This window comes from Bubalus kerabau, chromosome 10, assembly GCF_029407905.1.
Source record: "Bubalus kerabau isolate K-KA32 ecotype Philippines breed swamp buffalo chromosome 10, PCC_UOA_SB_1v2, whole genome shotgun sequence".
NCBI lineage: Eukaryota > Metazoa > Chordata > Mammalia > Artiodactyla > Bovidae > Bubalus > Bubalus kerabau.
The window spans coordinates 57,964,238-57,988,825 of NC_073633.1; the positions used below are offsets into that span (position 1 = coordinate 57,964,238).

At 35.8% G+C, this 24,588-nt stretch overlaps 1 protein-coding gene across 6 annotated transcripts in view; it reads right to left on the minus strand.

Moving 5' to 3' along the window:
• TCF12 (transcription factor 12) overlaps nucleotides 1-24,588 on the minus strand; it is a 395,418-nt gene that overhangs the window by 15,603 nt on the left and 355,227 nt on the right. For 4 of the 6 annotated variants that reach the window (XM_055537846.1, XM_055537847.1, XM_055537843.1 and 1 more), the window contains 6 exons: nucleotides 17,758-17,831; nucleotides 16,690-16,761; nucleotides 15,728-15,934; nucleotides 6,490-6,604; nucleotides 5,273-5,435; nucleotides 214-446 (listed from right to left, as the gene is read on the minus strand). In XM_055537846.1, coding sequence (XP_055393821.1) covers nucleotides 214-446; nucleotides 5,273-5,435; nucleotides 6,490-6,604; nucleotides 15,728-15,934; nucleotides 16,690-16,761; nucleotides 17,758-17,831 — 864 coding nt within the window. The remainder of the gene's footprint in view (nucleotides 1-213; nucleotides 447-5,272; nucleotides 5,436-6,489; nucleotides 6,605-15,727; nucleotides 15,935-16,689; nucleotides 16,762-17,757; nucleotides 17,832-24,588) is intronic. The other 2 variants (XM_055537848.1, XM_055537845.1) reach the window with 1 other exon arrangement.

Consider the following 24,588-nt stretch of genomic DNA (forward strand, 5'->3'; position numbering starts at 1 on the left):
TACTGGTTTGTGGGAAGCACTGAACCTACAGATACTGACCAACATAGTGAAACATATAGGTGAGAGAACCAGGGAAAACCTGATCTAGATGATGCGGTGGCAGGAGTACTAGGAGAGCACATAAACAACTTGCCCAAGCAGAAGAGTGAACAGACACACAAATGTCTGCCCACCAGAAGCAGAACAGTTCATGTCTCTGCTGAACCTACTTACCTCTGACTTGCTGTTCTAGACTAAGGATAACTGCCACGGCCTGATGAAGAATAAGGAGTTTTGTTTGGGGTTTTTCACTCTTTAAATGAAGCTGACACATTCGACCAAGCTCCTTGAATGCCTCATTAATATCTCGTACACGCAAGCGTTCTCTGGCATTGTTGGCCATCCGCCTTTCTTTCTCCCTTTCTATCTTCTGTTCTGGGTTCAAATCCTCATCTTCATTAGTACTGCTGGAAATGAAAGTAACAACAATGTCCATTAGGTTCCCTATAAAGTAAGATATGCTAATTGCACGAAATTATGAAGTATAAAAATTAAAATGACCTTACATTTTATCAAATGGTAACAGCTACACTTAAAGAATGTGTATTAATTTTCAATCTTTCCTTGATGTAAATATATAGCTATATAGTTGAAATTATACCACACACACATTTAAATGCATTTCCACTGTACATTACTGCATAAAGACTTCAAACTAGTGAAACACTTCATAAATATAATTTGAATGACCACATATTATAGCACCCTGCTTTTCCAAATATGATTAGCAGCATCAGCATTATTGTTTAAAAACTTTACTTTTTACTTCACTGTAAAAACAGTGTTGCATTACTGTTAAAAATATAACATCTCAGGTTCTACTGAAAACCTACTGAATCAGAAGCTTCATTTTAACAAGATTCATATGTACATTAATGTCTGAGAAACACTGTCCTATTATAGTAATGTATTATAGTTTATGTTCTTATGTTCTTCTCCCCAGTCCACTGAGGAGGAGGAAGAAAAGCTTAAGATACGGCATGAAAGAAGTATCTCAGAAAATTACTAATTTTGTTCCAGAAAAAAATATTACCATCAATGGTGATGATTTTAAAACATGGTTGAACTAGAACAACCATGGAAGGTTGTTTGCTTATTCCTTGGAAGGAAAGTTATGACCAAACTAGACAGCATAGTAAAAAGCAGAGACATTACTTTGTCAACAAAGGTCTGTCTAGTCAAGGCTATGGTTTTTCCAGTAGTCATGTATGGATATGAGAATTGGACTATAAAGAAAGCTGAGCGCCAAAGAATTGATGCTTTTTAACTGTGGTGTTGGAGAAGACTCTTGAGAGTCCGTTGGACTGCAAGGAGATTCAGCCAGTCCATCCTAAAGGAGATCAGTCCTGGGTGTTCATTGGAAGGACTGATGTTGAAGCTCAAACTCCAATACTTTGGCCACCTGATGTGAAGAGCTGACTCATTTGAAAAGACCCTGATGCTGGGAAAGATTGAGGGCAGGAGGAGAAGGCGACAACAGAGGATGAGATGGCTGGATGGCATCACTGACTCAATGGACATGAGTTTGGGTAAACGCCAGGAGCTGGTGATGGACAGGGAGGCCTGGCATGCAGGGTTCATGGGGTCGCAAAGAGTCAGACACGTCTGAGCAACTGAACTGAACTGAATTGATACAGCCTCTAAAAAGAAAGCTGAAGATTTTGCAGCAAAAGACTATATGTGCTGTATGATTCCATTTACAGAAGCTTCTAGAAAACACAAAACTAACGTAAGGGAAAGCAGATCAATGTCTGCCAGAGGATGACAGAGATGACTGATTATAAATGGGTAGGAGTATGGGTATGAGGAAACTTTCTATGCTGGTAGAAATATTCTACATTATTAATATCTATGTATATATTGATATCTATGATATCTATGTATATCACCATATACATTTGCCAAAGGACAAAAATTGTGCACTTAAAATTGATATATTTTACTATATTTTGAATTAAACCTCAATAAAGCTGCCTAAAAGCAAAAAAAACAAAAAGAAAAAAAGATGTTGCAGAAAATACTCATGGATAGATGAAAAGGTTAAAAATACATTATTAAATTTAAAAAGCTGAAATTATAAAACTTATATCCAGTTTATTTCCAATTTAAACTGTATTTATGGAAAAAACATATTCCTTGAAAAGTAAACAACAGTTAATTCAAGTGTTTTTTTGTGTTTTCTTGGTGTGCTTTTCTATAATTTTCAAATTTCTGTAATGAAAATGGACTAATTAATTGGAAAAATATAGAGAAAAATGCTTTGGAATAACTTATAGAAAATTCTATTTATATTCAACATTTCAGTAAATTACTGGGTAGAGTCTCTTAGAATCTGGAAAATCTGTGCACAAAGAATAGATGTTCCACCTCTTCTCTAATACCTTGAGTACTTTAATAATTAAAGAACAAGTAGACAACAGACTTTTACTCCTAATTGTCAAGAAATACGTAAAAGTATTCTTTTGATAATAGAGAATCACCAGCTCGTTGACTTCAAAGGAACCTTTCCAGATTATCTAGTCGAGAGGTTTCCAAATGTGGCCACTCATCAGCATCTTTAGGAGTTCTTCTACAGTCTTCAAAGGCCCCACTGCTGGGGATGCTTGGGCAGTGAGCTTGGGTGAGAAATGCACCTGCATTTCTAAAATGTTATACAGGTCTGCGGCGCAGGGTTGAGAACCAGTACAACATCAGTGACCTCCCTAGGGTTACACTGCTAATTGGTTGTAGAGTGGAGAAAAGAACCCAGGTAGTGTGTAGAACACGTATATAAAATTATCATCACCATAAATTATTATAGTACCTTTACTGATATTTACAGCATGGGAGACAGTATGAAAAGAGCTTTATATGTATAATTTTCAGTTTATTCCCACAAGAATCCTAAATAGAAAATTTCCTTTAAGATGGAACCAAACCTCAGCAAATTTTACTAACCTGCCATGGTCATTTGACAAAATGTAGTGAAGCCATGATTCAAGTCCAGGTTAGCCTTATTTTGTTCAAAGCCATGTTTTAAATTTACTATTATTAACTATCAAGTATAGTTCTTGCTAACCCATTATACTGCATTCTCAGTTTCTGATGACCTATAACAGAGCTCAGCAAACTGGCTCAAGAGCCAGCTACCTGTTTTTGTAAATAAAATTTTATTGGAAGATCTGTTATGTATTTGGCTGCTTTCATGCAACAATGGCAATGTTCAATAGTTGCAACAGACCTGCATGACCCATAAAGACTAAAATATGTACTATCTGGCCCTTCACACAGGAAGTTTGCTGACTGACCTGTATGATGAAAGGATGAATGATGAGGAGAGGTGTAAATTATTCCCCTAAAGTTCTATTTGAATCATGAAACTGAAAGAATTAAGATGCCTCAAAGGAGTGGCCTTGGGATTCCCTGAGCCAGTTTTGTCTTCTTCATACCCTTGCACAACTGAATACAATGCATATTAAAATGATAGAATTATTTTAAAAAATAGGTAGTATTAGGTTGTAAGATTTAATTTTCCCAAGAGAAACGTTAAAGTATTGAAAATAGTGAAACTATCAAATATAAAAAGACAACTTTTAAATATATGAATGACAGAAAGGACCATGCTGGTTTTTTGTTTTTATTTTTTAATTAATTAAAAAAATTTTTTTTGGCTGTGCTGGGTTTTTGTTGCTGGGCAGGCTTTTCTACAGCTGTGGGAAGCAAAGGCTACTCTAGTTGCAGTACACGGGCTTCTCATTGTAGTGGCTTTTCTTGGCACATGGGCTTAGTTGTTCCACAGCATGTGGGATCTTCCCGGATCAGGCATCGAACCCATGTTTCCGGCATTGACAGGTGGATTCTTTATGGCTGAGCCAATAGAGAAGCCCTACGCTGGTTCTTTTAGTTAACCTAGCATACTTATTGAACTTTCCTTTGTACCATACTTCCACACAAAGAACAATTAAAATTTTTTTTTATTTATTTGGCTGTGGTAGGCCTTAGTTGCACCATATGGGATCTTAGTTTCCCAACCAGAGATCAAACCCGTATCCCCTATACTGGAAGGCAGATTCTTAACCACTGACCAAGAGGGAAGTCCCAAAGAACAATGTTTTAAATATAAATATATGTGATATATACTTATTACTGATAAATAGATATATATCCAGAAACAGAATGTACCACGTGCATGAGTGCTCAGCTGTGTCCGATTCTTTTGTGACCCCATAGACTGTAGCCTATTAGGTTCTTCTGTCCATGGGATTTCCCAGGCAAGAATACTGGAGTGGGTAGCCATTTCCTCCTCCAGGGAATCTTCTGACCCAGGGACTGAACTTGTGTCTCCTGCATTGGCAGGTGGATTCTCTACCACTGAGCCACCAGCAGAAAAAAAAAAAAAAAAGACTAGGAGGAGGATGTATCACAAATAAATTCTCTCTTTTCATGTAGAACTAAAAGAAAAATCTGATGGAAGAATTTAGAAATCATTTGAAACTAATCTCATTATGTGTTCAATATCCATATTTCAAAGCAGTCAAGTCCAGTTTCTAGAACTCATTGCCCAACAACAGTGCATGTGGAGTACTTCCTTTTCCATACTCTTTTCAAATTATTGTTTAAAACATGAATTCACAAATTTCTTTTATAAAGAGCCAGGCAGTAAATATTTTCAACTTTGTGGGCCATCTCTCAGATCTACTCAAATCTGCCACTGCACTATGAGAACAGCCACAGACAATATGTAAATGAATGGTGCATGGCGGTGTTCCAATAAAACTTTATTTATAAAAAAGGCAATAAACTAGATTTGGCCCCTGAGCTATAGTTTGCCAGTCCCAGGTTTAAATCATAGAAGAGGTCTTAATTTAAAATAATATGCTTAATAATATATAATGTATTATATATTAATATATAATAATATACTTAAAATAATATATTCAAATAATTATTGACAGATTGCATCTACCTGTACTTGTACAATTTAACTTGCTTTAGCTATTTTGTTCTCTAGCTGTTGTACAGACTATAAGCACTGAGGGGAGAAAAGTAATTATTTTTTATATGCAGACCCTAAAATATTGTTGGAAACATGGAAAACAAACTTAGAATCAGCCTCATATGTCTCCTGTTTAGGGATGCTGTGAGGATTAAATGAGATGACAGACATAAAAGTCCCAACACAGTATCTACAACACAGCTGACACTTTTCACCCATGGCAAGTGAGTGAAATATGACCTGGATGGTAACAAATACCTTGTTCTGCCTCTAGATGAAACTTTGATATCTTTTTGGGAGGATTCATCATCTGATTTCATGTCATCTGATGAAGGAGGTTCATGAAGGTTTTCATCTTTCTCTTTATTTTCAGTCTTGATTTCTGTTGGAACAACAGTTCCAGACTGACTTTGCAAGCCACCTAACAAAGAGGCAAAGAACAAAATAAACATCCAGACTCATTTGTGAATTAGAATTAAGACAGTAAAAAACTTTCTTGATGGCAAATATCCTTAGTTGTTTTAGAGCTATGATGGAAATCTGAAGATTTAAAAGGGTAAGCTATTCAGAGTTGCACAGAGCATGTCCACAAACTTTAGAAAAAAAATGCTTTCTAAAGCATCTGTATTAAAAAAAACAAACAAACAAGGTTGACCCCGATGGTGAGTCCAATGTTCACTTTCAGGTACCATTTAAAAATTAAACAAGGTATGAGAAACATGATGCATTTTAGAAACCAACTTTTAAGATGCTGCCAAGGTAAAGGAAATAAGCTTTAACATTTTCCTGGACAAACACAATAAAACAGGTATCATGGTTAAATATAATTGGGAAAACTTTACTTTGATGGTCTTTTATTACCTATATATTTGTACTTATTTATAAGGTCTACTATAACATTGGCCACAGTTTGCTTTTTACAAGAATTATCTGTCTCTCCAATTAAATTATAATCTTCTAAACAACAGCTATTATCATTCAGAACTCTAAACATACCCAGAAATATCTTTCTCACTGCCTCTAGGGACCATGAAGACTCATCCATGAGGGGAAGTGATTTAAAAAGAGACAGGACAGGGTCTTTCCTGGCGATGCAGAGGTTAAGACTCCGTGCCTCCACTGCAGGGGGTATGGGTTCAATCCCTGGTTAGGGAACTAAGATTCTGCACGCCTTGCAGTGCGACCAAAAAAGGGGGGAAAAAAAAAGAACAGAAGCTAAGAAGATGGCCAGTAAACACTGAACAACAGTTTGTACAGGGTTCCATCCATCAATAAACATCTATAATTGGATCAGCTAAACCGATCAAAGTACTGAACCCTAAATGTCTACCCTGCACATTCATGCAGTAGTACCATTGTTTGGAATTCTAAGATGACTTTTGATGAACAGATGTCAATTTGACTGTGAAAAAGGTGACAGAGCTCCAAATGATACCTCTGTCTGCACTACTGCTGAAAACCAACAATACAGTTACCTCTATAATTCTCCTGTGTTTTATGGTTCAAGTCTGTGCTTGAAGCAGTGACTGTACTAGACAGGACTGAATGATTGCCATTGAGACTGACAGAGTCTTCTCGATGAGTTCCAACCTAAAGTAAACAAACAAACAAAAAAGTTCATGGGGCAGTAACTGTTCAAATTCTTTCACTGAGTTTAATAGAGAAAACAGTATCACTTATCTAAATTTAGCAACTGTTTTTGGATGTCACTTTTCTGGGTTTTGAACTGTAAAAGACTTGATAGTAGTAGTACTGTTTCTGAGCAAAAATATTAAAAAAAAATTTTAACTTTCAAAGTTTATATTCCACAGAGGGTTGCTGTGAGAAGCAAATGAGCTAACAGAGATAAAGCACTCTATATGCTATGTGCGGTGCTGTGCTTAGTCACTCAGTCATGCCCAGCTCTTTGTGCGAGCACAGCATATTATAAGCTCTATTCTGTATCAATCTGAAAACCTATTCTACATACTACTTAAATATGTTAAAGTATCCATGAATTTGTATTTCTTCTCAAAAAAAATTAAAAGAGCAACAAAAGCAATACAAAATTAAAGTAGCTTAGAAGTTCTACATTTCCAGGAACCAAAATTGCCATATATTTTTATTCTCAGTTTTAATCAGATTTAGACAAGTCACAGTTGACTTAAACTGAGAAGCTATGGCATGTAATTTTAGCTAATGCAGTATTTTTAGAAAAACTGTTACAAATGAAGCTTTTTATTAGAACAATAGCAGACGAGTCAACTAGAAGATTAAGCTTTTGATTAAATAGATTTATTGCCTGGAGTTATACATGAGAACCACTGTTTTTCAACAAATCCTTCAATCCCAGTAAAACACCATGCTTTGAATCCCTCTTGAGTAATTAATATAGCTTTTATCTTTTATGACTTTGTATGGATTTTACCCTAATATAAATACCCCTATGCAGGTTTATCCTTTGGTTTCCTGTGAGCCAAACAAAAGACACAAAAATTTCAGGCAATGCAGGCTATTGGTACTGGATCTGATCAGAACATACCAGGTCTTCCACCTTACTTTTGAAGAAATGTCTGTCCTCTGCCTTTATTCTTACCTTTAATGTAGTTAAACAACAAAACAACAACAAAAACCATTTAATGTATTCCACAGCTACTTTTAAAATTATTTGAAGATTAGGTGTGTCACTGCTCCCCTGGATGATCAAGCATTGACTACATCCTTTTTCTAACCCACACAAATTCATCACTCATTAGAATCATAAAATCTTAAAGCTGGGAAGGGACCACAGAAATCAAAGTAGCCTTCTACACCCTTACTACTTAGGAAATCTTTCTTTATCCCTTAACCTTTACTTCTACACTGAACTTCAACACACCCCCAATAAAAACATCTTGAGAAAAACCTGAAGAACTAAACCTAATAACAAGTGAAGTAGACAGTGAAAATTACTTTCAAGAGAGGAAATCATTTTTTAAAAAGTTTATGATATCCTATCTCTAGGGAATCCTAGTCATGTTTATTCTTAACACATAGGTTGCTTTCAAGCTAGCTATAACTACTTGTGATTTGAGGGGAAAGTTGGTTCAAAATTCCTTTTTATAAAAATAGACAATATAGATATAACACATAGCTAAAAATTCTTTGGGAACTTAGGAGCCTCAGCCTATTTTAAAGATAATGTATTTAAAGATAATGTAGAATAATGTATTCTAACGATAGAATAATTTTTGACTGGCTGAGGAAGTCATTGCAGGATAAAGCAAAAGCTAAAAGATTCTATGTTTGTATTTATAACGTGGACTTAAAACTTCCTATGTTCTTTGGTAATATGTGTTAATTTTGCTCTTCTATAGTATTTTGAGTTATCATACCAAGTATTTTTATTATTTTTTTTAATTTAATTTAATTTAATTTATTTATTTATTTATTTATTTTTTAACTTTACATAACTGTATTAGTTTTGCCAAATATCAAAATGAATCCGCCAGAGGTATTTTTAAAAATAGGCTTTTAAAATTTAAACATAAGTATATTTACTATGTATTTTATCTGTGAAACCTATTTTAGAGCTTCAGAAGACAATACCATTGAACAAACTGAATTTCACTCAGTTGGTAAGTGATGATACATTTGTGAAATTCTTATTTTTTTTACTTCATTAGTATAAATAATTCTTTGATTTTCTAAATCTCAACTAATAAAAATGTTCTATCACCTCCTTTCTGATGAAAGGATTGGCAGACAAAGGATCATTACCTAAACAATAAACCTTGGGGATTTTGCTTTTCCCTGAAGGAAAATCAGAAAGGTTACTCAATTTGTTTTGTGATATAAAATGCCGGTAAATATCTTTGTCTCTATGGAATACTATAAACTCAATATTCTCTCACACCAACCTTGAAAAAATTGAACCTTTAAAAAATGGTCTCAGACTAGCAAAAACTTTTAAGTCTGGAGTTTTTCATATTAATGAAGTTAGCAGGAACTTTTTGTTTGTAACTTGATTCCCCTTGCAAATGGGCCTCATATATTTTCTGGAGAATTTGACTTTCACAGTTCTTACAGTTTTCTTTAACCAATGCTCACCCTGGCTCCCATGTCCTCCCTTTAATCTGCAGCTACACATTCAAATGGCTCTGTCCACACATGCAACAGGTGTATAAACAGTTCTTTGTCTGAGCTCAGAGTCTGTGGGGCCAGCCAGATAGGACCTTGTTTAATTGTTCATCTCGTTAGCATACAGCTGACAGGCTGCTTCTCTTGGGGGACTAGCAGGGGAAGGAAAACTTCTAGGCCTGCTATGCTCTAAATCTCGATTATTATGAAGAGCTCCATTTCAGAATAAAAGGCCCATTCCATTAAATGACGTCATCTTGCATTCTGAACCTTTACAATCTATGTATGGCCTTATTTTTGTGGGAGCATCCGACAGGGACTTGTTTTCATTTAATTTGGCCAATGGCTTCAACACCCACAATGGAAAGATGTTAAATCTAATTAGTTGATGAATAAGAGGTCTTGTGAATTAAGGGACAGACTGAAAAATACTCAGCATGAACTCCTCTCTGATTCTGAATTCTATTCTAATAATTTTCTCACTTTGTACCATTCACTGAATACTAGTGATTTGACTTAAATCACTATTAATCTACAGAATGGTTAAAGGATCTTTATGTACTGTATGTATTTTGTTTTACCTGAAGAGGGTTTTATGCTAAAACTTGGAAGAATTCTATTTGTTATGGTTCCTTTTGCATAATATTTCCATAAATATATAAGCTGTCTGATTTTCAAGCTTAAAAGTTGACATTTAAACAATTCTGAGTTTAAAAAAATGGCATCAAAATGCTTTAAAAGCACTATAATGTGTTCTTAATGAAAATAAAAAAAATTAAGATGCCCATTTAGGAAAAAATTGGTTAGAAAAAGTAAAGTACAGTTAAAAACCAAACTCCTTTAGTTTAGCTGAAACCTACACACACAATTTCTACTGTATATAAATCCTTACTAATAAAATTAAATACTGTTCAAACATATGGCTAAAATGATTCCAAATTTACTCTGATATGTGACAAAAAGTGCTTAAAATCTTGAATAAAATATTACTCTTTGTTAGTCTTTAATAACAATCTTAAATCTTTTAAAACTAGGAAAAATATAGTTTAATTGCTTTAGGATTTAGAAATCAGATATGATTTATATTTTAAAATCATTATGTAAGGTAGCTGTAAGTTCTACAATTGAACATTGTTTGCTTTCATACAAGACACACATTTCTAACTATAGCTTAAGCAACAAAAACTCAAGCAATACAAAAAAAAAAAGACATGCCAGAGTTAAATTTCCTTATAACAAAATCAAAAGATCTCATGGATGTAATTTCATCTGGTATCATAAATAAGGAACTTTTAAAGATTTGCATCAAGCTTCCATTAATATAAAGCTTTTAATCCAACTTAGTTTGAAGTTGAAATCATGGTCTGAACAATAACTGGGTACTTTGTGTTAAAGATAAAAGAGCTACAGAGCTATCTCATTGGGCCTTGGTATTTTAGATATTACAGCCATAAACAGATGTGATGTACGATAACTTTATATTGCTGAAACCTCTTTGCAATGCCTAAATGAAATCAATGAGTCTTATTCCTTTTTAGTTTTCCACTTATTAACATTATTTTTTCCAGTCAGCAGTTTATTCAAAGAGCTCATTCTTAGACTAAGTCAATGAGAGCAAAACTATAGTCTGTACAGTGCTCACATTTCAGTAGTTCTAAAAATCCTGATTTTGTGTTTTAAATGATACATCACATTGATTAAGAGGATATGGAGAATCTGTCAAAAATACTAAAAGGGAATAAGAAATTAAGTAAATGAAAATGTTAACCGTATTCAAAAGTAAGAGGAAATGTTGAAACTAGGGCAGACAGGCTACACTAATTATATGAGAAGAAGTAGGAATTATCCACTTACTAGCTTTTTTTTCCTGATATAATAATCGTCAGGAAATTTAATTATTGTGTATATTGATACCTAAAATATGTTATTTCTGTGGTTGGAATCTCTTTTAATCCTAACCTTTTGTGCTAGTGAAGTTTGTTCAGTTAAAAGAAACAACAATCAGGGGGCTTCTCTGGTGGCTCAGTGGTAAAGAATCCGCCTGCCAATGCAGGACACAGGTTCGATTCCTGATCCAGGAAGGTCCCACAATGCTGTGGAGCAACTAAGGCTGTGCGCCACAAGTACTGTGCTTTGGAGCCTGAGAGCTGCAACTACTAAAGCCCACACACCCTAGAGCCTGTACTCCACAAGAGAAGCCACACAGTGGGAAGCCCCCGCACTCAGAGTAGCCCCCACTTTCCGCAACTAATGAAAAAAGCCCGCATAGACTTGCTGCAACTAAAGAAAAAGCCCGCACAGCAACGAAGACCCAGCACAGCCATAAATAAATGAACAAATAAATAAACAACAAAGTTAGGTCTTCTGATATTGAGCCCTATTAATATTTTTGGCAGGTAGTCGTCTTATTATCTTTGTGTGAAATAAAAAAAATAGTAATAAAAATAGTAATTATTTCATCTATGAAAGACAAATGTATCTACAAATCATTACTACAAGCTGCAGATGATCTTACTGCTTTTGTTATAACTGATAATAATGTCAGGATAGGTTCCCAGGAACAAAGCTACTTCTTTGATCAAGGAGACTATTTGGTTAACCTGCCCATGTAGAATTCATACCACTAGTAATCTTGGAAGCACTTGGAAGGTTGAGAGCAGAACTTTCTGTATTACTTTTATCCTGCCATCAAGTCTTCTTCTTCTACTCTCAGTTAATTCTGGCTCACCTCAAATATTTCAACTACTTCACAAAACTCCCAAACTACTGATTGAAATGAAAGATGAAAAAAGCGATAGGTGCCAAGAAAAAGAAAAATAAACAAAAAACCTGCTAATTCTTACTTCCTACATTGGGAAGCTAATTTATGTTCTAAACTAGGGACTGGCAAAGTATGTCTGTGGTCCAAAGCTGGTCCTGTGTTTTTTTGTTTTTTTTTTTAAACTAATAAAGGAGGCCCTTTCTATAAATAAAGCTTTATCAAAGCACAGACACACCCATTTGTTTTTGTAACACCTATGGGTGCTTTCATGTTACTGAATCAGAGTTAAGTAATTGTGATACAGAGCATATATCCTGCAAAGCTGAAAATCTTTACTATCTGACCTTTTACAGAAAAAGTTTCTGGCTCTTCTCGTCTATAACGATAGGAGAGAAAGTAACATCATATTCAAAACCTGGAATTAAAATGGTGACCTCTAATAAATGCCCAGGAGAACAAGAATCCATTACATCAAAAATTTTATTTGCATTTTCTATGGAGTTCCTAGAAAGGTTTAGCAGACTAGTTCTACTCTCTACAGAAAAATAAATGGAATGATGAAAATTAAATATTGAGGGAAGCTGACTTTACAGATTCTAAATGGTGATACAGAATTGCTGATAAACTGCTATTTCTGTGGTTACTTTGTAATTGGGGCCATGTAAACCTCCATTTTTAGGGGTCTAAGAAATATTAACTTAGGTTAATAGAGAGGAAAAGTATCTTTGCGACCCCATGGACTGTAGCCCACCAGGCTCCTCTGTCCATGGAACTCTCCAGGCAAGACACTGCAGTGGGTAGCCATTCCCTTCTCCAGGGGATCTTCCCAACCCAGGGACTGAATCCAGGTCTCTTGCACTACAGGCAGATTCTTAACTGTCTGAGTCACCAGGAAAGCCTCTCAAATAATAATTTATGTTAATACAGAGGAAAAATACATAAACTACCAGAAAGTTAAGCAAGACAAAAAAAAAAGTGTTTCCAGAATGTAAAATTTTGTCATTTCTTAGTCATGAACAGTTAGAATACATGAAGGTGAGATACATACAGGCAGGAGATTAATTCTTGGAGATCGCTGGCAATAGTTACAACAATATGTTCTCCAAATCACACACTCTCTCAGAACATGAAAAAAGCTGTCAGGCATGTAAGCAAGGCTCCTGGTAGTACTGATGGAAGCCCTCAGACACGAATAACAGCCACCAGGATAAATTTTCCTCAACAATGTGCCTAACACTTAGCTGGGACAGTAGATGGCTGACTGTGATTTTAATTTCATTCCATCCTTTGGTCTTTTGCTGAAACTGAGAAATGAGTATTCACAGCTAAAAAGTTCATTTCAGAAGGATGGGAATTTAATACTGACTCACTTGACACTGTCAGATCTTGCCAGTTAATAATATTTGAGGGTAAGCCTGGCAGAAACATCTGCATCTCCATCTCATTAGTGATTACATCTGGATGGGGTGGATATAGCAGATCCTGGTCGATTTTCCCCAGCTCTGTGTTCTCTAAGAAGGTTGTAAAAACTGAAAGAAGACCTTGATAGATAAACTAAGCAACTAAGTTGCTGCAGCACTGGTGCTGCTTCTCAGACTATGTCAGACTCACCTCATGTTTCAGAACTCTATTTTTTCTATATTACCTTCAGTTTTTTTCCTTTTTAAAGAATATCTCTGGCAACTCTGAAACAGGCAGCATATTCCTAGTGGATATAATGGAAGCTACTTTCTTAATTACAAGTTTCAGGGCAATATCTAATGAAACAAATTTCCCCTCTACAAGTCCTTTTAAATACTAGGTTTTTATATGGCTTTGGAAGAATGGATTTTGAAAAATTTCTTTTCCAACTTGTATCCAAAGTTGATAAAAACAACCTCCCAAAGACAGAAGTTCCATTTCATACAAACTCTACATTTATTTAAGAGGATCCAGAGATATAGCTGGTAGGCTGCAGTCCATGGTGTCGCTAAGAGAGGGAGACGACTGAGCGACTTCACTTTCACTTTTCACTTTCATGCATTGGAGAAGGAAATGGCAACCCACTCCAGTGTTCTTGCCTGGAGAATCCCAGGAACGGGGGAGCCTGGTGGGCTGCCGTCTATGGGGTCACACAGAGTCGGACACGACTGAAGCGACTTAGCAGCAGCAGAGATATATCAAATGTTGTAGCAGATAAATTGAAGTAGGAGCAATGAGCTATTAACAATGAAGAATTAAAAATGATTAAGAGGTGAGGATTTGCAAGTCCTTCTTCTGAATAAGGATAGATGGTATTTCAGCAAAGTAATAATTTATATTTGCAACAAATGCTACCTTATTATAATATTAAAAATTTTTTGCTACTATCACTAGTAGTGATAAAAATACTGCCTTAAATTTCTATGAATTCAGTAATTTATAAATGTTTTTGCATTTATTAGTTTATCAACAGCAACAAAAGTTAATTTTAAAAAAGCCTGAGAGTCCCTTGGACTGCAAGGAGATCCAACCAGTCCATTCTGAAGGAGATCAGCCCTGGGATTTCTTTGGAAGGACTGATGCTAAAGCTGAAACTCCAGTACTTTGGCCACCTCATGCGAAGAGTTGACTCAATGGAAAAGACTCTGATGCTGGGAGGGATTGGGGGCAGGAGGAGAAGGGGATGACAGAGCATGAGATGACTGGATGGCATCACTGACTCGATGGATGTGAGTCTGAGTGAACTCCAGGAGTTGGTGATGGACAGGGAGGCCTGGCATGCTGCAATTCATGGGGTCGCAAAGAGTCGGACACGACTGAGCGACTGAACTGAACTGATATTTTAAGATCTTTTGACATTAAAAAACAAAAACACAGTTGTTAAGATATGCAGGCATCTAATGTCACCCATGTCGCTGAAAACATTGTTCTTAGGAAACCAGGCGGCCTTGTTTGATGTTTACTTCAGCAGCTCCAGAATGAATATAAATGGCTCCCTGACATGTGAATGCAAAAATCTGGAACCAATCCTATTTTACAGAAAACAAGACTTCAGCATTTGGGGCGCCTAATTATTTCGATGATAGCTGAGTGTTAGCCTTGATCACATGGCTTACAGTCAGAAATCTGTTTCATAGGAGAATATTTCACAGCATGCAATGAATCTTAAGAACCATGACATAAACATGCAAACACATGGTTTCAATTAAATAGCAGGTTCAAAAAAAGCTTCATTACTTTAAAACATAATTTATATAAAAAATAATGTAAGACATTCAACACAGAATTTTCGATTTGCATGGCTGCAGAATGCTACTTTTCCCTACTTTAAAGAATTACCATGCTTTTAAAAAGATGGAATGAATGATTTTATTCTCTTCAGGCGTTAATCTAAAATTGTTTCCTTTCATTGTCACTTAAATTACAGCCATTCTCAAAATTACCTCACATTTTTTTCTTTGGGAAAAAAAACTTAAATTTGGACCTGTACAAATACTATTGTGTTCCGTTCTACTGAAGGCTGGTTCCAAATTTATTAAACAGTTTTTCTAGACCAGAACCCGTGAAAATCAGTCTTGCTTTCTTGCTTTTGCTATTAAGACTTTCTACACATTGTTTCAATGTTCCATCAATTATTATACATCTGAAAAAAAAAATTCAAGTTTAAGCTAATATGATCTCTGTATAAAGTTTCTGTTTTTTGCACATAATCATAGCAGGATTTTAAGGTCAAATGCTCAGCCAATGACCCTGTCCAAAACAGTAAAGAAATTCTTAAAAACCACTCTACCTTGTTTATAAAAAGAAGGACCCTCTCCCTTAAAGATTTCACGAGAAACATTTAGGAAAACAGGCTTCAGGGGTTATTTCAAAAAGCATGAGCACTACTTTACCATTGAAGCAGATCGACTGCTTGTAACAAGGCTTGATCCACCGTAGTTTGAATTGAGGCTTCCGATTGGTGCATTATGCGATGGTCCCAATAAACTGTGTATATCACTGTGACCAGCAGGCAAACTGGTAGAAGGTCCCACAGCATGGTTCCTCAGCACATGGATAGCATCATCCAGTCTGTCCAAACGATCCTCCATCCGAGATTGCTGTAGGGATTGAAAGAAGACATGGAGGTTACTGCTTTTATCTGTTGCATGCATTAAATTGCTATGATTTCTACTTTGGGATATATAGAAGACAGCAAGTGAATATGCAACATCAAGTAGCTTCAAAAGAAACTACCTGTATTATAAATAAACAATCAAAGAAAGGATATTTGTAAACTATGCTAAATTACCAAAGCTTCAGAAGCAAATCACTGCTTCATAAAAATCTATTTATCAATCTAGCATGAGGTTATTTCTTTTAGCATCTACAAAAGCTGAAGGCTACTCTACAGTATCTGGCACTCAATTATCATTGATAAAAAAGATAACCTGTATTTTAACATCAAAACAAGGGCAACTTGGGGAAGGGTCTTCAAATCCATCAGATTTAAGTTGTAATTCTGTTTTAAGTGAATATTTAATACCTATCTGAAATGGTGACCATATCCAAATGTGTTCTTTTCACAAAACTGATGAAATGGTATCTGTCTGTGGATATATACATGCCCCATACACAAACATATTAGAATTAAAAAAACCAAAAGCACATGCCAGTAGAACTCTTTTAAAAAGAATCATAGTCAACAATATATGAGAACAAAGGCCTATTCTTACATATTGTTACAAAAACGAAAATAGTCATTGTTTGATTTTAAAAGACTCTGGAGTCTGCACAGGCTTGAAGATTTTAAATGGATAATAGGAAGTATAATTAATTGAAACACAAAAAAGGCACCATCTAAAAGAAATAGTACCTCACAGACATCCTTTAAGAAGGACATTGCATCTTGCAAATGCTCGTGAAGTTGCTGCTCAACTCGATTTTTCTGGCAAAGTCAAGACAGAACAGGAGGCAAAGCACAGGTTAAGATTAACTCCAAAAGAGATGAGGAAATAGCTGATGTGCATGTCAGCATAACATGTTAGTAAAGTTAACGCGGAGACCTGCAAGATCTACTTTGTATTAAGGTATGAGAAGGCTGGGATTTAACAGCAAAGTTATAAGGTTAGCATCTAAATAGCACACATTGCTTATATTTGCTTAAATGTGAGAAGAAAACTTTCCTTTAATTTAAAATGTTCTGTTAGTCACAGAAAAAGAACTTTTCTATTTGCAACCTGGAATTACTGAATAGCATGACTTAGCATTCCATCAAGTCATCCTTAGTTTGTTTTTATAATGCTTCGTAATTCTGTGGTAAGCATAGAAAGGCAACAGTAGTTAACATCCTACCACAAATTCTTCATGCTCAATACCTAGACAGGCTCCTTTATTCTACTGCCTTGTTTATCTATGGTTCTATCAATACAATTTACACATTTTTTAATAAAAAGAGAATGTGGAAAATAATACTCTTCATGACAAAAATAACTGATGTTGCATTTAAAACTTTTAATAGAAATGTAATCAACTATACGCAGTATCATATGAGAAAGTAAAATACAATCATTTTGCATTGCTCAACTAATTTTCTCTTACTTGGTCTCTGGGTTTTTTTCCCTTTAAATTTCCTTTACATATAAACATAAAATTACAGTAAAATTAAACCCTAGATCTGTCAAAGAAATAAGAATCCTATAACACTATTTTAAAACCAGCTGTCCTAAAACCAATGTCCCAAAGAACAGATGGCAAAAGGCACACCCGATGTGTCTCATATTGTTCAGCTAAATCAGGCCATTTGTTAGCAAAGAATTCGTGTGTAATGCTATCCTACTGTTTTTTCATTGTTACTCAAGATTTTCTGGGGAAAAAAAAAAACAAAAAACAACTCCATACTATTAGATGAAATAGATCTTGTATGTTTCTCAGAGGCTCTTACCAGGGAGTGGAGTGAGTTTTCATAGCTTGGGGATGAAGGAGCTTGACCTCCAGGTCTGGGCCACTGACTGGTACCTGTTAAAACAAAACCCCAAAGCACCCACACACCTTGGTTAACTCAGTGATCTTGATAATGTTCTGAAGGAAAGGGCAAAGATATACTATTGCTAAGTGTGTACAAATTTATGTGAAAATTTTTGTTCAGTCTTCAGCATGGCATTGGCTACTGATAAGCCCAACGCATTAAAATTTTTTTCATTATTAAAATAATGGAGGGAGTTGAGGGAAAAAACTAGACTTTAACGTGTAACTACTTTTATGTTTACATGTTCTTCACACTTTGTCCACATGCACATGAATCTTGAGAAAATGTACTTAAAATATACATAATTTAAATTCTGCCCTTCCATCATATTTTACAGTCTTTATGATAATGCTATTAATGACTTACATTAATATTCACCTGATTCTCTACATCATAATTTGCTTCACCACCATTACCTCACTGCTAGACACTTTGGTTCCTTTCATTTGGCTATTATGAATAGTAATTGAGTATCACTATATTATGAATGATAAAAAGTGCTGTGTTTTCCTTTTGGGGAACATGTCTAAGGATAAATAGCATTTCTAAGTTAAAAGGTACGAACATATTTATGATCCTTAATTCGTTAAGGCCAAAACTACTTTCTAAAGGGTTATACTGATTTGTGCCTTTAGTAACACACAAATGCACCAATTTCAAAAGACCGCAAACACATTTAGGTTTTTTTGCTAAAAATTTTCCCAACATAATTTATATAAAAACATATTATTTAGGTTGGAAAATATTATCATGAAAATTTTGTTAAACATTTACTCTTCAACTTCAGAAAAGCAGCAATATTATTAAAAAGGGATACAAAAAGAAAGGATACAAGTTTAGAACAGAAAAAATAAAAAGAAAAAAAACACAAGAAAAAAAAAAAGACTAATTTATGTACTGGGGAGAATGCAGTGTCTTAAAATAGCTTTAAAAAGAAAAAGATAAAACAGCTGATCAAAAATCTTTACTATTTCATAACTGCATTTGAAAATAAATTATTTATAGAAAATAATGAAGACCATTCAATTAAATACATAGTATTGTTCTTAACCAAAGCTTCAGTAACAAACTGAATTATATTAGAAATCTAAAGTTAGAAAAGTTGAATGTTTACTTAATCTGTCTCAGTTCAGTTCTGCTCAGCCCTGTCCAACTCTTTGGGACCCCATGAATCGCAGCAACTAAGTTGCACCACAGCTTGTTGTTTTAGCTTAATTTGCCACATTTAGGAAACTAAAAACTTAAGGTAAATTAGAACTATTATAGTTCACTTTAGCTGAACAATCTAGTATTTGTATTCCTATTAATCATTTATATTTTAAGTTGAAAAGTTGGATACACAGGATTCCTAATAACTTGATTATATTTTCTAATCATATGGATATTACTAAATATGATTTACATATTTAGTAAATATGTAAATTATAAATGCGATTATACAAAACTTTTTAAATATTAAAATTATAAGAAAAATATATGCTATATATACGTCATCGACTAACAATTTTTTTTACTTGGAAGCAAATTACAAATTATTCTGTCCATTAAAGGTAACCTGCTAGACATACAAATATAATCATAATTTAACTACACAAATTATGGACAGTCTAAAATTGCTCATTGAAACAGAAGCATGTGGGCTAATTTTACATTTAGCAAATAGAATTTAGCAATCAGAAAAATCCAGTAACTGACTACATGAAGAATTCATATAAAAAGAACCAGGAACTTTCTTGGTGGTCCAGTGGTTAAGAATCCACCTTTTCAGGCTGGGGATGAAGGTTCGATCCCTGGTCAGGGAACTTAGACCCCACATGCTGCGGGGCAACAAGGCCTGACTGCCACAAGTAGGGAAGTCAGTGCACCACAACTACTAAGCCCGTGTGCTTTAGAGCCTGTGCTCCGTATCAAGAGAAGCCCGAGTGAGTACTGCAACTAGAGAAAGTCCTCTTGCCACATCAAAGAGCCAGCAGAGCCAAAGACAAAATCTTTTAAATAAAATAACACTTTACCATTGATTTCAGTATATCGGCTCAGTTCAGTTAGTCGTGTCCGACTCTTTGTGACCCCGTGGACAGCAGCACGCCAGGCCTCCCTGTCCATTACCAACTCCTGGAGCTTGCTCAAACTCATGTCCATCGAGTTGGTGATGCTTTCCAAAACTAATGTAGGATTTTGAATTTTTATATAGATAAGAGGTTAATCAATCTATTTTTAAAAAGAACTGAAATTATTTTAAAAAGTTTCCCTTAATGTTTACTATATAAATATATATATATATATATATATATATATATATATTTAAACAAGGGACCGCAAGACTAAAAGAGTTTCCCTTAATGTTTTTTTTATATATATATATATGTTTTTTTTTTTTTTTTTAAAGAAGGGACCGCAAGACCTTTTTTTTTTAAAAAAAAAAAAAAAAATATTTATCTGTTTATTTTTGACTGCACTGGGTCTCTGTTGCCGGGTGCAGGCTTTCTCTAGTTATGGTGAGCAGGAGCTACTCTTCATTGTGGTGCACAGGCTTCTCAACATGTGGTTTCTCTTGTTATGGAGCCCAGGCTCTGCAGTTGTGACACACGGGCTTACAGCATGTGGGGTCTCCCTAGACCAGGGATCAAAACTGTGTCCGTTGCTTTAGCAGGTGGATTCTTAACCACTAGACCACCAGGAAAGCCCTATAATATTTTACTTTCAATCATTTTGCTCCATTTTGCCCAACATCCTTGGGTGATCAGCCTGTGATAGGACATTTAATCTGTGTGGATCATTAATGCAAGTTTTATGTTTAAATACTCAGAACTGTTAGCACACATTTGCTTTGCAAAACGCAATTTTTGTGGTTCTTTGGTAGCTTAGTATTGAGGAATGAGATGTGTGCACAGAATTACTCAGGTAAGAAATCACCTATATTCACTATTTTTTGATAGTGACATGAAGTATCTATGCTATGGTCTACTTCCAAATGTTAATTTATTAAACTGGAAAAACATACACATACTCAAACCTTTTTAAAAAAATTATAGATTAGGCTGCCCCACTTGAGACAAACTTGATTAAAGTAGAATACTAACATGGTTAAATCATCTATATCTGTTTGAATTTTATACAAATGCCAAGCTGTATTTCATGAACTGAGCTCTTTAAAGCTCAGTCATTTAAAAAATTCACGCTATTGGTCACAAAGGGGATGGCTGGATAGTTAAGATAAGACTGCATTAGTTCAACAAAGGCCATCCTATGTCTGGTAAAGCTCAAAAAAGAGCATGGAAGTTTAATGGATACTGAGAATCAGTGGACCTGCATTCTGGTTGATCTGTATTATCAATTAGTTTAGAATACTCACCATAAAATAGGTACTCAGTTTTTTTTAGTTTTTGTTTTTAATCTGCCTTTACAAGGCCAATGAGGTAAAAGATATGAACACACAGGGTTTGTGAGCCTAAAAGATCTTTCTGACAATGAAATATTATTATTTCTTTGTGATGAAGAAACCAATCATGTAACCAATGATGAAAAAAGACACACAGACTTGTAATTCTGGCCTGCTGCTGCTGCTGCTAAGTCACTTCAGTCGTGTCCGACTCGGTGCGACCCCATAGACGGTAGCCCACCAGGCTCCTCCGTCCCTGGGATTCTCCAGGCCAGAACACTGGAGTGGGTTGCCATTTCCTTCTCCAATGCATGAAAGTGAAAAATGAAAGTAAAGTCGCTCAGTCGTGCCCGACTCTTAGCGACCCCTGGACTGCAGCCTACCAGGCTCCTCTGTTCATGAGATTTTCCAGGCAAGAGTACTGGAGTGGGTTGCCATTGCCTTCTCCAAATTCTGGCCTACTGATGGCTTATTAGTCATGGATAAGAACTGTGGGGTTGTGAAAGGAATTCAAGTTCTACACAGAGACCACAATGCTACAGAATACTTTTGACACTAGACAGATCTGGATCATTGTCTTTTTAAAAACTACTGGATGAATAAAATATACAGATCGATTTAGAATCATTTTGATATCATTATCTTTAGTTTGTACTCACCAGCTGTAGCACTGTTACACAAATAATGGAAAAAAAGTGCAAAGGGCCGAAACCTAAGGGGTTTCCCAGAGAATAGGATTTTTGCTTCCTTCCTTCCCTGCCACGTGATACCTGGCTGTAGACATATGTAGAGGTTTTGGGCTTATACATTCTTCTATTAGATAAGGGCAGGCTTTCAACTGTTTATATAGTTAACAGATTTTGTAATTGTCCCGGGCTTTGCCCTGAGCTTTATATTAGTGACCACCCCCAAAAGTTAGCTGTTATCCAAGAAGGATTATAATAAACTTATTACCTAGCACTGAAATTTATTATTTTCAGAAAACAAGTTAGCTGACAAGGATAAGAGAATCGAATTATTTGGTTAGAAAATATGGAAATGCTTTGTGTAATCACTAAATCTAAAATTCACCTAGTATTTTGGATCTGTTTTTGCTCTGACTGGGATTTAGTAATACACCACCCTAATAAAATTGGTTAATAAATTTAAAGAATAGATAACATCATTTTGTGTGGCCGAGAGAAATTCTGACGACTATTTACCATGCGTTTTCTTATTTTGTTAGTTGTTTCTCTTTGTAATCTCACCCTAAACTCAAATTTTCATGATACACTGCAACCTTAGAAAAGGTTGAACAATCCTCAGTGCAGCACTGAATGCTCTGCTTTCTGCGATCTGGCCCCAGCCAACCTTCCCATTTGAGGCAAAGCTCTTCATATATGAAGAGCTCATGATCAGTCATCTCAGTAACTCTGAATGAACAGGTCATACACTTTCCACATCTTGACCTCTGTAGTACTTCTTCTTTTAAACTCAGAAAGTTCTTTCTCCTTTATACTCTCTTTATGAAATGTATCTGGATAACTGTAGTTTAGAGTGAATTCTGATGGTTCTATTTTCATGTGTTTATTTCTTATTTTCTCAACTAAACTGAAAACTTGCTGAAGTCAGGTTAACTGCTTTAAAAATAGGCACACTGACAGATGACAAAAATAAGTATCTCATTGATGAAATGAGTCCAAACTGAGGAATCTTCCCTATCTCCCCCCGCCCCCATCCTCTTTGCTTTTATTGCGGATGTTCCAAAGATTGCTACTGAGTGCTGCAGTTACTAGACTTTTATTGACTGATATTCCAGAATTAGGTAAAGAATGGTTTTGTCTGCTTTCCAAGTTTCTTTAGTAAACACATTCTCTTAATTGAAATACTCATGTCTTTTCTCAAATGACAACTGTATTAGACACAGCCAGACTTCTCTTATACCTTGCTGCTAGAGCCCAGATTTTGTTCAGAAGGTGGCGGGGTGTCTATCCTTTCCTACTGTGAACCTGCAAAGAGTAATTCTATTCTCAGCTCTTGGGATAACTCCTAACAACTAAGACAAATATGGTGGTCTCATTTCTGTTAAGTAACTGTTAGGCCCAGTACTGATCAATGAATCATGAGGGAAAACCTGTTGAAGAGGCTTCCAGAAAAAGATTCTGACAAGACATATAACAGATGGTCCTTTGACTTCCCTGGTGGCTCAGACAGTAAAGCGTCTGCCTACAATGTGGGAGACCTGGGTTCAATCCCTGAGTCGGGAAGATCTCCTGGAGAAGGGAATGGCAACCCACTCCAGTATTCTTGCCCCATCCCCCAAAAAAGGGGCTCAAAGAAATATTGTAGAAGGAAATAGCAACCCACTCTAGTATCCTTGCCTGGAGAATCCCATAAACACAGGAGTCTGGTAGGCTACAGTCCATAGGGTCACAAAGAGTTGGACACAACTGAGCGACTTGACTTCACTTTTCACTTTTCTTACAGGAGACATGGTTATGTCTACATGTAGTACCTTTAACTGCTGTCTTGCCACCATCTTGAGAAAGAATTTCAAAGAAATAGAGCAGGAGTCCAGACTGGTCCAGGAACTTGCCCTGCTATAGGCTTTATACAAAATATCCCAAATCTCCTTACTATGTAATCCACTCCAGACAAGAGTTTGTCTTTCTTTCAGCCTGAAGTATCTTAACTAAAATATTATAATCATCTTAGATGTTTTTTTCTCATAAGCATTTTCTATTATTACTACTACTGAAAAGTTCCCAAGGAACATGGGCAGGATTTAAACAAGAATGATGAATGCCTTAGAAACTGCCTATGTTGTAACTATTCTTACATGGTCTGTGTTGAGTTGGACTGATGTTCAAGCACAAGAAATAGGGCAAGTGTAGAGAGCACATGAGGAGAAGGCAATGGCATCCTACTCTAGTACTCTTGCCTGGAAAATCCCAGGGACGGAGGAGACTTGGGGGCTGCAGTCCATGGGGTCGCTAAGAGTCGGACATGACTGAGTGACTTCACTTTCACTTTCATGCACTGGAGAAGGAAATGGCAACCCACTCCAGTGTTCTTGCCTGGAGAATCCCAGGGATGGGGGAGCCTGGGGGGCTGCCCTCTATGGGGTCAAGCAGAGTCAGACACAACTGAAGTGACTTAGCAGCAGCAGAGAGCACACGGGGTGGGATGTTTTACTCTCAACAATGGGCCACTGCCACACAAGGTACAAAATAATTTGCACATATTATATAGGAGCTCTGGTTTGCTCTGTCTTACTCATTTTTCCTTCAACTGCGAAAACTTTATTACACAGTGCTTTCCCTTTTTCCTCCTCCCTTTCCATGTCTGCTCTGTCAATCCAGGATATGTGTGTGGGAATATGTGTGTGG